The sequence below is a fragment of the Buceros rhinoceros genome, unplaced genomic scaffold (assembly GCF_000710305.1).
Source record: "Buceros rhinoceros silvestris isolate BGI_N320 unplaced genomic scaffold, ASM71030v1 scaffold11000, whole genome shotgun sequence".
Taxonomy (NCBI): domain Eukaryota; kingdom Metazoa; phylum Chordata; class Aves; order Bucerotiformes; family Bucerotidae; genus Buceros; species Buceros rhinoceros.
Genome location: NW_010387965.1, coordinates 20,330 through 34,020, shown reverse-complemented (window position 1 = coordinate 34,020; position 13,691 = coordinate 20,330). Strand labels below are relative to the sequence as shown.

At 36.2% G+C, this 13,691-nt stretch overlaps 1 protein-coding gene across 1 annotated transcript in view; it reads right to left on the bottom strand.

Annotated features, from left to right (window-relative positions):
* Positions 1–13,691, bottom strand: part of SYNJ1 (synaptojanin 1) — a gene marked incomplete at its 5' end in the record, with an annotated part of 53,596 nt that overhangs the window by 20,832 nt on the left and 19,073 nt on the right. Inside the window, 10 exons of the mRNA XM_010141616.1 lie at positions 1,816–1,978; positions 3,038–3,116; positions 3,908–4,123; positions 4,241–4,358; positions 4,713–4,869; positions 7,045–7,203; positions 8,526–8,718; positions 9,082–9,222; positions 10,467–10,551; positions 10,691–10,882. Of these exons, the coding sequence (XP_010139918.1) occupies positions 1,816–1,978; positions 3,038–3,116; positions 3,908–4,123; positions 4,241–4,358; positions 4,713–4,869; positions 7,045–7,203; positions 8,526–8,718; positions 9,082–9,222; positions 10,467–10,551; positions 10,691–10,882 (1,503 nt within the window). The remainder of the gene's footprint in view (positions 1–1,815; positions 1,979–3,037; positions 3,117–3,907; positions 4,124–4,240; positions 4,359–4,712; positions 4,870–7,044; positions 7,204–8,525; positions 8,719–9,081; positions 9,223–10,466; positions 10,552–10,690; positions 10,883–13,691) is intronic.

Sequence of the window (13,691 nt, the reverse complement as noted above, 5' to 3'; positions counted from 1 at the left end):
CAGCAGGAGAAGAGGAACCAGGCTGTTAATTAGATATTAGCTTTTGATTTATGAGTCTTGTGGGATTTGAGATGTCATGTTTTAAGGGATTCATACCATTTCACGTAGGACTATTAATCAAATCAACCAATCACACAGGTGTCTAAACTGTTAAAGGTCTGTTTCCTACATACACTGGAAAACAGATGAAGTATCTTACGACACAGACTAACGAAATTCCAACTTTTTGTACAGGTTCCCTGTATTTGCATCCTTACCAAAACATAATGTTCCTTTATGAAATACCTGTACAAAAAAATCCTTAGTCTACTCTTTCCAGTATGCATAGCTGCCATCTCTTTTCTTGGAACTTTTGCAACATAACGTTTGCCACTAAGGCACTTGGATAGAAATTCAAAGCAAATGAGCTACTCAAATTTAGAATAAATCAAATTAGACACAATGACTACATCTAGAAGGTACATCTGTTCAAGAAATGACAAAAAAACGATCCTGTAAAATACATAAGGAAATAAAACACACACAGGAAATGGCAGCTGGTAAGCTGTGTATGTGGGTTTTGTTGCTGTTCAAAAAACAGGTGTTTTACTTGACAAGGCTGTAAGATGAATATACTTTAATGTAGAAAAGAGAGTGAAGCACCTTTCATAAAAATAAATTAATAGATTAAAAAAATAAGCTGAGACAAAATACACAGGTTAGAAACATGCAAGTAAAGAAAAGCAAAAATGCAGGGGCACAATTGCTGTAACAGTGATACTCAGCAACTTGAAGATTCTGCTAGAAAAGCATGACAGGAAAAGATAAAATCCTTCAGGGAAAACCCCAAACCAACAAAAAACAGAGAACTGGAAAACAACAACCCATCAATGCCAAAGATCAGCCTGTTCCAAGAAGCAAGAATCACAGAATCATTTGGTTGAAAGAGACCTTTAAGATCATCGAGTCCAACCATTAACCCTTCACTGCCAGGGTCCCTAAACCATGTTGCTCAGTGCTACACCTACACATCTTTTAAAGACTTCCAGGGATGGGGACTCCACCGCCTCCTAGGTAGCCTGTTCCAGTGCTTCACAACCCTCTCTCTAAATAAATTTTTCATAATATCCAACCTAAATCTCCCCTGGCACAATCTGAGGCCATTTCCTCTCATCCTATCACTCGTAACTTCGGAGAAGAGACTGACCCCACCTCACGACAACCTCCTTTCAGGTAGTTGTAGAGAGTGATGAGGTCCCCTCGAGTCTCCTTTTCTCCAGACTAAACAATCCCAGTTCCCTCAGTTGCTCCTCATAGAACTTGTTCTCTAGACCCTTCACCAGCTTCGTTGCTCTTCTCTGGAAGTGCTCCGGTACCTCACTGTCCTTCTTGAAATGAGGGGCCCAAAACTGGACACAGTATTTGAGTTGCAGCCTCACCAGTGCCGAGTACAGGAGGACAATCGCTTCCCTACTCCCCTTGGCTACACTACTGCTGATACAAGCCAGGATGCCATTGGCCTTCTTGGCCACCTGGGCACACCTCTGGCTGTTGTGACCCAGGTGCAGGAATTGGCACTTGGTCTTGTTGAACCTCATACCATTGGCCTTGGCCCATTAATCCAGCCTGGCCAGATCCCTCTGCAGGGCCTCCTGACCTTCAAGCAGATCGACACACCTACCTAATTTGGTGTCATCAAATAACGGGATTTCTAATCTATCTGTTTTAGAATAGCATAAACTTGTTAAATTAAAGTATTCATATATGTATTAAATTAACCACATTGTTTAGGACTGTAAGCATTTCAAAACAAGGAATACTTTCATTTCAACAAACCTTCCATATCATAGTCTGCAGTAACCTCAGCATCTTCACAAAGCAAAGTGGAGCTTGTCGATGAAGGCAGCCCGATATTAATCTTCTCTAGATTCATTTCATCTTCCAAAGTTCTGATCCAATCTGGATTTTTCAAGTTTATGTTTATAAACCTTCCTAATAGCTGAATTGCCAAAAAGTTATGCACAGAACAGAAATTGTTAAGATTAGGAACATTAAAATTCAGCATTCTAGATATAAAAAGGAAAAAAAAAAAGTAAATATCACCAATAAGGTTATCAGAATTTCTGTGACACATCACAATGACACATAAGAACGATGGTGACACATCACAAAAATAATTATGCTTTTCACTTCATTCTGGTAATTAAGTACGTTTATGTTGTTTAAACTGTTAATTGCAACTATTTAATGTTTTTTCTAAAGAAAAACAAAGAACTTGTCTCATAAGATTTTCCTTTTCAGCTAATAGGAAAGCTTCTGGTTTCTTCATTCCAAAAGAAATGCTACTCTTTGTAAAGAAAAACAGACTTGGTTATAAACGTCATTAATGAAGTCAACTATGGAGACTGATAAAACAGCAAACTGACACATGACACTGAGCCCCCATCCTGCACAGACTGCCAGCAGAACTCTCAGCAGATACAAAGATCCATCTGCAAACATCACGTAAGAGAACCTAAGTCTTAACAGGAACAAAGATCAGTAAAAATGTGAATATGAAAACTAACATTCTTACAAAGTTTAAATACTGGCCTTACAGAAGTGAGAGATGAAATTCTGACATTTTAAAGTGATTGCAATACAGGAGTGATGAATTTTAAATACTTGCAGGCTATAAATATGATAAACTGCTTCATAGTAAAATCTCAAGGTAAAACCTCTGCTTTTTAGATCATTAAAAAAAAATCCAACCCCAAAAAACAGTTTAAAATCCCTCATTTGATGAAGATGCCCCTCAACACGGGATCTTCATTTCTCTAACAGGTCTCCTAAAAATAAAGTTTGGTACTTCTTTCAGTTGGCTTTTGAAACTCAACATAATGCTATATGGCTCTCAAAAAAAAAAAAAATTAGATGCAGCAGTGTAGTATGGAATATGAAAAACTTTCAAGAATTAAGAACAAACAAACAACAACTCCAACCAAGCCAACCCACTTTTTATCCTTTAAAAAGTGGGTTTTTCTATTGCTATAGAAAAGTTCAGTAATTTTTACATTACCTCAATACCATTCAAAGTCATAACATTCAAAGCAGAGCTTCCTTCCAAAAATGTTACCCACATCTTGTCTTCCACAAACCTGCGAAGTCCAGTGGAAACGATAATTAAAATGCTTTATCTTACCTACTAACGTTTGAAGCTTCTTATATTAAAGGTTTTTCACTGTTTTAATTGATAAAGAAGAAGTAATTTTTAAAGTTCATTAAAATATACGTAACTGGCTAATAAGCTTTAAATGAATTTATCTTTGCAATGAAAAAAATAAAGCAGGAGAGAATCAGGTAAACATCACACAGCAAAAGCACTGTCCTCTTAAAAATTGTGTGGCTACAGTTATTTTCAATAGTAATTGTGTGGCTACAGGATAGATATTTGTGTTAGAAGTTCCACATTACATCACACTATGCACTTGGAACTACCATCCTACTCTTCTGAAAAAAACCCCAACCACAACAAGCCACTCAAAAAATGAACAAAATACTGCAACAATTAAGAGTTCAATTAACAGCTTAGTGAAAATGCAGCTTCACAGGGATCCTCTGATCTCAAAACAACTCGTTCATTTAAAACGACTAACCCAATTTTAGAATATAAAATTTGTAAAAAATTCATTAATACCAAATTTTACCTCTGACTGTTTTCTGACAAATTCAGTATGGTACTTTTTATTTTTGAGATAGAGTATCTGGAAAAATTAAGTCTGAAAACTGAGACATACAGGTATGTAAAACTGATTTTCTACTGAAAAGACAAAGTTGGAATCTAAAACTTAAAAATAAAGTAGATGCTTCACTAAGAAAGTAACTTTATTCAGGAAATTAGTGGAAACAATAAGAGTAATAGAGATTAAAAGTAAAAAGTCTTTTTAACCTTATAAGTATAACTTCACCATAGCTTGCAAATTTTTGAAGAAGTTCATCAATCAAGTTATCATCAAAATAATTTTCTTCTCCTGAGGAACTTCGGATGGACACCATTACAGTACCATCAGGTGGTCCCTGCATTGCGATCACCTCCTTATAAACTTTTTGTCTCTCTTCTGCTTCAATTTCAAATATGTCAATGTCAATCAATGCAACCACAGGCCTTGGGAAAAAAATACGCAAGAAAAGCCTGTAAGCAGAGTATCTGAGCCACAAAACATGTAACACAAACATTAAATCTTCAATGACTAGGAAGAAATGTATAAAATAAAACTGAAACCTGTGATCAGATGTTTTAAGCTCTGCTCTCCCATAGTGCAACAAAGTTCCAGGATTCCACGTATAAGGGACATTACTGTCATTGTGAAAACTAGCATTCAGAAGATCCAGGTCTTCAGCTACATTCAGCATTAAGGAAAACAAAAGGGGAAAAACACAGTGATTGCAAGAATATGCTTTAAAAAAAATAAGCTATTTGTTAAAGGAGAAAAAAGAAAGTAAACTAAAACCAAGTGTTTTACAGAAAAAATCCAAAATTTCTATTTGAACTACTGAAATATCAGTAACTGGTATCTGATTCCTGATCCTCCTGGTCAGCATCACTGGATTTATTGCAGATGCCATTACAAGCTTTCCTTCTCATAAGAAGTCAGGGATAGGAGCTCAGAATCACTGGCACTGTGAATGTCACTAAGTATGTTCTGTAAGTCAGTCAAAAGAATATTTTAAACAAATTAAGGAAGCACTCAGACCTGATCGGTCAAAAGGCCATTTTCTTCTTCTCCAAAGAATACGATCTGTCCATGCTGGTGTACGACATTTTTCACTGGTGTCATAGTCATCAGAAAATAGATCATATTTGTATGTAGGAGCAAAATTTATTTTCCCTTCCAAAAATCCCCTAAAAATCTGTAAGAAACAAAGCAGTTATGTGTCATGCCAGAAGACAGAAACAGATGGGAAACAGCTTGAAACTAATCAGAATTCTCTTTTCTAACACTGAAAACCTGTATAAACATCTAAAAAAAAAAAAAAGGAATTTCATAATATGAATCCTTCATCCAAATTTTATTTGCTGGAATCATTCTACTTTTGCCACTGAGTAGTGACCCAGGCAGATCATCATTAAACATAAGTATGTCACCATTTGTATCTTTAAACTTAGGCTTATGAGCAAGCTACTGTTCCTCAAAGTCATTCGGCAGTTGAGGTCATCCAGGACACAGATGCTGTTCACAGCACTTTAATTACTTGGTTAGTTGTTCACATGTCAGCAAAAGTTGGGAGTTAAGGTTTATATCTGAATCCCTCTGAACCTGCAAAGCATTTCCCCAAACCAACTCAAGATGCTGCACCAATAAATAGGAGTTAAGGGGGGAAGTCCTTAACACATTCAGTATGCACTGGAAGGTTAGAGAGATAATACCACCATTCCTTCTCAAGCGAACAGGAAAACAGAATAAAAATAAACATTATGTGAAATTACCTGCCAAGTGTACATATGGTATTTAGAGATACAGAGTCAATTGAAATGAATCAAAAAATCCGTTAGGTACTTTGCAACATAAACACATATAGCCAACTGACACAAGACCCTAGAAGGTCAGGAGATCTCCTTACTCCTTAAGTGTTTAAACTAGACATAAGCTAAAACCCATTAGTTAACTTAACCAGCTCCAGTCTTGAGTTTAACCTTGAATGGTCAGTTTTACTTCACATCAGAGATCTGTAAAATATAAATCTAACTTAGATCTTATCGTCAAATCCACATCAAATGACAGGTCTGTTTTTCTTGTTGGAAATATAAATTGAAATCCAGATAATTTAAAAATCAATGTCAGAAGATCAGAATGTCAGAACTTCTGACTGTCAGAATGTGCAACTTCTAAGACAATTCATTATTTGACTTTGGTAATTATTTCTTAACCTACTTTTACAAAGAAAGTTGCTACATAAATGCCTCTTCTGAAGAGCATATACACCAGTTGAAAGCCACGTGAAACACCATGGAGCTACCCTCACTAGCCAAGGGACACCACCTGCTGCCCAGCCAGCCACCCACTCCCAAATAATGAAATATTACTCCAGCTGTGTAATACTGCCCCTTCTTCTTCCCAGCCAGGAGACAATTTTGAGTCTTTTTCATATTCCAGTAGTTCCACAGAACTTTACAGCTTTATAACTTCTGTAAATGTCTCCAAGACCTGTACACCTCTGTTATTTTGGTTGAACTAACAGACAATCACGCTGTCTGCCTGTTTGAACATACATCTCTCTCTAGGAACAGGCCTATTAAAAAAATGTTTTTTAAATTATCAGGTGTTTTTCCTCCTGTTCTGGTGCACAAGACACCAGTCAAATGGAAGAGAACTCTTAATTCAGAAAAAACATTGCTTATCATCAAAGTGCTGGCAAGCAGACAAAACCAACAACAGAGGATTGTCTCTCATTTTACCATCTACAGCATTCCCACATAAAGCTGGAAAGGAAGAACATCCACTTTCACACAAAATTTGATACCTTACAAATACTATTTTAATTGCTACATGGTGCCTCTCAAGAACTTCTAAAAATCTAAAATCTGAAGCTTTTTTCAGACATCTTTATCCCATATTCTTCTTCTTTCTGAGTTAAAAAGGCTACCATTTGAACTATTCCTTTTCCAACAGAGAGTAACAGCATTACACCTATTACAGCAGCAGTTTAAAGTAAACAGTAACATTACCAAAAGAACTTTTGTAAATATTTAATAGTTGCAACTGATAAAAAGTAAAATATTATAATTAGCAAGCTCCAACACAAAGTTCTAGAAAGATGATAATGTTTCCTTGGTTTTTTTCAGGAGTGGAGGAAAAAACTCACTCCTGCAACTAGTCACTGTATTTGTATCACTGCCTCTCCACACCAGTTACTATGAGTAAGTTACTAAATGATGCTGTGTCCCACCCTTTCACACCACTAACCAGACAAAAGTGATAAATAAAACTTGCTGAGGATATAGATTTACAGAAGCACCACAGAAAACTGTTAAAGCCAAAAAGAAAAATAAAGTATTCTTAAGCGGGGTTAACACTTTTAAGATACCTGTCCAGAATTTTTCTGATTGATAAGTTGGTCTCCTGCTATAAGGGCATCCCAGTTCTGTTGTCGTATTAGATCCTTAACCTCCTCATTTGGAAGATCTATTCGATAATTAAAGTCACCACACCAAAAGATATAATCATGGGAGAAGAGCATCCTTCCCTGTAAAATAGAAGCACGCAATGAAGTTAAAAACAACCAAGTGACAAATTTACTACTTCCAGGTGCAGAAGTTCAGATTTTAACTGTAAAACATGAGTCATTTCTGGGTGATATGGACAGGCGAAATGCATGTTGGTATTTAGTGTACTTACTGCTCATATGGTTAGAACGACATAGTCAACTGTATGGTATTCACACATATGAAAGAAGAAGTAACGTTTCTTATGTAGTTTGCATTTCTAAACAATCATGAATCATAATTTAGAACTGGATTCTAAAATAGTTCATCTTTCTACTCCTGTTTTAGAAGTCTGCTCTAAGATTATGACTGCTACCTGTGTCACAAAGAGATTACAGAGAAGAAGAAAACACTACCCTAACATCTTGTGTCACAATATCCCGACAAACTGCAAATTGAGGGCTTAATTATTCAGATTTAATTGAAGACTTCTCAGTTACATACAATTTTCATGGCTAGGGAGAGAGAGAAGGGCTCTGTTAGTTTAAACAAAGCCTGGGGTTTAAAGAGAAAGCTTTTACTTCCCTCTTTGTTTTGATTTTTCCATTGCCCTTAAGTAAATCAAAGCAGATACGCTGGATGATTAAAATAGCAGCATTGAAGAAACTGTTTCTGGAGACCATATGAATACAGTACTTTCAAGAAAAACTGAAATGTGACCGTGGAGACTAATTTAGAAATTAAAAAACCCTGTAAAATAAGATGTCGGACTGCCGCACAGTGCCATAGAAAATAACAAAGGTTAGTTTGACCATAAAATTTAAGACGGCTTTAAGTCTCAAGGAAGCATTTTGTTGCACTGATAAAATTATGAGGTGTTTACTAGGTGTTTGATAATCCTTTATGAGAATATGGTACAGTACTGTACAATCCAACCTGACAAAAACAAGTAAGCAAGAAGTTAAAATGAGTTAGCCAAAATCATTCTTGTGTACTGAAAACAGTGCTGTTTCCCTTGGATTTCTTCCCTCATAGTTGAATAACGCTGGTACCTACAGAAGTTCTACTGCATGTCAGGAATCTATAAGGTCTTTTTGCTATGCTAAAACCTTTATGCCTAATGCAAGTGAATTCATGTTTCGTCATCTCCATCAGTCATTGCATTGGAAAGGTCTATTCTTTCTGCATTCATCTACTTTAATAAAAATTGTGGGAACTTAATTATCTCTGAGAACCCTAACCCAAGGAAATTTGATTTCCATGGGAATCTGGGGAAGGGAAAAAAACAAATAGAGCTTTTGGATGACACTGCCGGAGCTCAAAGGGTTTAACTTCTCATTCATTTTGGAACACTGTTGCTTACCATTGGAAAACCGAGCTTGCGAGCGATTTCTACGAAGTCTTCATTTCTCTCTTTAACTTGTGATTGACCTGCAGCAAAATGACTGCAGACAAAGCAAAGACTGGATGTATGAAACAACATCCGAATTGCTACTGCACCTTTATTACCAGTGGCTCCTCCCATGCCAGTCTTTACAGTATCAACAGCAACATCCCTAAAAGAGTTAAAAAATATTAAACCTTCAAATACAATGACACAGAAGTTAACAGCTTTATGTCTGAGTATAACATTATGTTGTTAAGAGAACATGTTCACATTGTTCTTTCAGCAGTAAGGCCACTAGGCTATTTTAAAAACATGCCAACAGCTATTGAGCAGGTAACAGTATGACACTTCAGCTTTTCAAGCCTTCTTGGCAACTGATGAGGCATTTAAAAACTAAGATAAAAGAATTTAAGCAACTTGTTCCCCAGAAGATGGAACAGCTCCACATGCTTTTTAGTACACTTTATGTTAGCTTGCAACGCAAAGCAAACTGAAGGTGGTCCAACTCGGGCACAGCTGTGTGTTCACTGACCTGATAAAAGGAGCGTGTTGGGGCCTGATGAACACAAAAAGGCAGACGCCCACTAACTGCTCAGAGGCAAGCAGCACATACTTGTAATCTCTTGATATGGTCTTCTGCAGTTCAGCAGCCCAGAGCTTCTGATTGGTTGTGCTAGCAGTGAGATTAAAAATGTCAGTTTTAAAATAAGTCAAATTAAGCAGGTATCTAAACTGTTGGTCTAGTTGAATAAACTTCATACAATAACCTTAACTAACTTTGGGATAGTAAGCCAAAGCCAAGTTGTGAATGGTGCTCAAATGCCTCCAGGTAGAGACAGAGGCCATAGAACCGTTCATGATGTAATTTCAAATTCAGACTCATAAAATGCTGCCTCAGTTTTCTCAACACCACAGACAATGTTAAGAGCCAGGAGTATGTTTATTTCTGAGGTTAGACCAGAGGAGCACAACGTAAGAATTTTTCTAGGGAGTTATTTCCTAGCCTAGAGTTCAGTCAATATTGTAAAACAAAGATGGCCATGGTCTTAGATCAAGAAGAAGCTTCCTTGGAGACCTAGTAAGACTATGGTTTTCAGAGCTAGCATTAGATATAAATGAAAAATACCAGAACTGGACACAGTGTTAACTAGACATAGTGTGAAATTAGAGGATGACAAACTGCCACATTGTCCTCAAGACACAAGCCTGTGCAAAGGCTAACAGTGTCACAGGCTCTAGATGCTTTTTCCAATGAGTTAAAGCTTGCTAAACACCAGAAAACATACAAAACAGGCAAACAAAAGAGAGGACGTAGTGGATACAATCCTAGGACTACTCATAAAGACACCTGTAAAAAAGTATTCTCATAATCCACTCCGCTAGGGGTGAAAAAACTGAACTCCACGACAGTATACACATGTAATATGTGGAGTGACAGCAAAAACTGACAGTATGGAAGGAAGCCCTTCTTTATAAAGATCAAAATCTGATGCAAGACACAACAACACATGCTTTCAGAAGGAATTTCACAGGACTTCCTGTGCCCAACAGTAGGAAGGCACAGAAACTGCAGAACACTACGAGCACGGGAGGTAAATTATTTCTAAGTGTTAGAATGAAGGAAAAAGTTGAGGGACTGCTGAAGGTGCAATCCAAAATATGGTCAAGTACTGACTGACTGGATCCTTGAGATTACATTATACATGACCTAAGTGATCACAGACTTGCTAGGAAAAGCTGAGATCAAGTCTGTAATCCTGTCACAGAACCTGGCAAAGAGAACTGGAATACAGTCAAAAATTAATCCAGACTAATCCCAACCATTACAAAATAGGTGAAAAAAAAAAAGAGTAAATAACATTTTACTCAAAAAATGTGGTTATTAACTAAACTAGTACTGTACAGATTATCACCTACCTGGCATTCACGATGTTTCCTGCATTTAACTCCACCATTTCTTCAAATCCAATGGCAAATATGTCTACAGGCTTGCTTTTGCGATCTGCATTTAAATATTAAAAAAGCTATTTGTCATTTATGATCAACTTAAGAATCAAAACCTCATCTCTATTTCGATGTTTATGATCTAGTTATCAAAATCAAGGGTTTTCAAGAAGAGATTGACAGTATACAAATCCTACCTTGGAATTCATGAATACCAGCTAACTTTGGTGCATCTAGAAGCCAGTCAGTGAGGGTCTGATTTCTAAAAGCAATACTTCGAAACTGCTTCCCCCCATTGACGTTCCACGTCCCAACGCAGACTCTAATTTTTTTCGGTTTTGCATACTTATAGAAGTTTTCACACATACTCTTTAGCACTTTTACAGATGCTGCAAAAACATGTGAAAAGGCATTATTTTTATATAGAACGTTTCTTCAGAAAACTTGGCAATGAGAAAAAATGGAAACAAATCCATGCACAGACATACAGAAAGTTAAACTGTGAAAGCAGGATGAATGCAGTTTTTCACAAGGGAAAGTACATTTGCAGACTTATTACTTGTCTGGGTAGGATACTGACAGAATGGAAGACAGCAGTAATTTGCCCAAAGTAATACACAGATACATAAATAATATAGAAATTTTGTTTCTTTTATATATATTTTATAAATATCTGTCATTCTTTCACCCTGCCTGTGATTCTCTATGGAAGCCACTATTTTTCATACATACCACAGATATCTAGCTTATTTGCACTGATTACAGTTACGAAATTCAATCTCCATTACAAAAACAACTTACAGATTCATCAATTTCTAGAAGTGCAAAAATGACTGATATACTATATTTATTAAAACAGATAAGGTACATTATTTTACCGTATTAGAGTATGTCTATTTAAGTCACAAATCTGAATTATTTTTTAGGTCAGTTAATTTCCTAAAATTCTGCTTCAGTGAGAAAAGTAGGCTAGGATTCAAACCAATTGAATTCCTTTCCCTGTCACACCAGCCCTTCTCTGTGCCTTGTTTCTATCTGCCAGACGGGAGAGAGTAATGACCCATCTGTAAAGGGCATTGTGAGAAACAAACAGACAAACAAGATTATTCAATGGTCAGACACTAGAGTTACAAAGATTTTAAAAGTCCCTTCATACATCAGCTGCATAATATACAGATACATTTCCTAATGCAAACAGACATGATTATTTTAAATAATGCTCCTTGTTTTTTCTTTAATCTCAGTGGAATAAAAATCACATTAGGTGTAAACGGCATTGTTAACATTGTACTTTGCCTAAGTGATATTAATTTACCTATGTTGAATACGCTCCTGGTTATGAGACTGAGACTCAGATAAACAATATTAAATTGAATTCTACACTGTGTGCTGTCTTGCAAAACGGTTATCTACTGGGCCCAATATTTTTGTTCAAATTAGTGAACTGTTTTTGTCTTTTTAGTTATTCTTTTTATCACCTTTACGTTTGCTACAGAATCTTGGCTACCCAATTAAAACAAAAATCAGGGATTCTACAGCCCACATGGTTTTGAAACAAACTGGAAACAATAAAAGAAAATAATATATTGTTTTTGTTGTCTGTGAACTCTTTCACTGCTGAACTATATATAGGCTAATTACATACAAAAGACAATGAACTGACCAGTGTCTCCTTGGGGTACTACCAGCAGATCATGGTTGGCACCATGATTTCCTTATCATAATCCAGGTAAATAAAGTCCAGAAAATAGCAAAAAGCCAACAGAATATTTTACACCTTCAGGTGAAAGCCAAAGACTGAGTCTACTTCTGAAAGTGGTCTTGACTTGACTTTTACCTAGTGTGTAAATGCCAGAAAAGCCTCCAAGGGTCAAGGACAGAAGCCACCCAGCCAAGCACCTGACCACTGAAGAGAAACCAATCCAGACATGTTGCAGCCACGATACGTACAAGTACCCAAACCATCCAAAGGATTAGCTGAACCCGAGGAACCCAAAACAGCAGCACAGACAGCTTTGAAGATCTGCACAGATCATGGTATTCTGAGCGAGATTAAAAGCTGAGTTTTGACTTTTATTCTTTCCACTTCAGTTTCTTCTTTTTCTTTTGAAAATCTAGCAATTTTCAGCTTAATTTTAAATACGTACTCCAAATAATTAATATTTGCTACCAAGCAGTTTTCAAGAAAAGTTGCAAAACTGAATTACTGCCTAACTCCTGACATTGTCATGAACCCCTAATGTGAAAAATCTTACCAGCATAGAACCTACAGTTAGAATTGAATTGTCAACATTTATTACAAACGTGAAATTCATACCTTTAAACTAGCAAGCTTTCTAAATTGTAGAATGACTCTTTTTTCTAAATTAGAATTAAAAAAAATCGTGTTTTCCAAAACAGCCAGTTGAGCCAATTGTTTCTCAGAGCTCCTGAGCCTCACATACACATCATCTTCCTACACATTTCTAACAATTTATCTTTTCAACAAAATTGTGTCTCACTCTACAACATTAAAAATCCAATCGATTACATTTTCTGTTATTTTGCAGCAAAAAACTGCTGCTCATACTAAGCAGGCAGACATTTGGAAATCAGTTCTACAAAGGGAATATTAATTTGAAATTCTTGGGGGATATTCTGTGCAGCTGAATTTGATTAAACTATTTTACTACACACCCAAATTACTGTAGATATGTTTCTAATATATACAGTTTGTATCTAGGTGAAACCCACAGTGGAATGTTACATCAGGAAGTAAAAAACAGTTGATATGTATGACTCCTCACGTGTTATAAGCAAGGCTGATATAGTCTACATGGGTAACGCTACAAATTGCAATGTGACTATGAATAAACACTTTTTAACACTGACAAAATACCTGAAATTAACTGATTCACTGGTGTGTATTACCTGTGACTCACATTTCAAAAAAAAAAAAAAAAAAAAAAAAAAAAAAAAAAAAAAAAAAAAAAAAAAAAAAAAAAAAAAAAGCTGCAGCAGCAGCTTTAAACATTTCAGATGTATTTGAACAACATCCTAGCCAACAACAAATCCTCATGCTTTCTTGCTTTCTTCCAAGGATCCTCTCCTGTCAGTCTTCAGTACCTGGGGCTAGTGACTACTACCCAAGCACATCTTGGCTATTCTCTCGAAATGGAAGACTTGTCTGAACAATTATTAAGAGATTGCTTGTTTCTT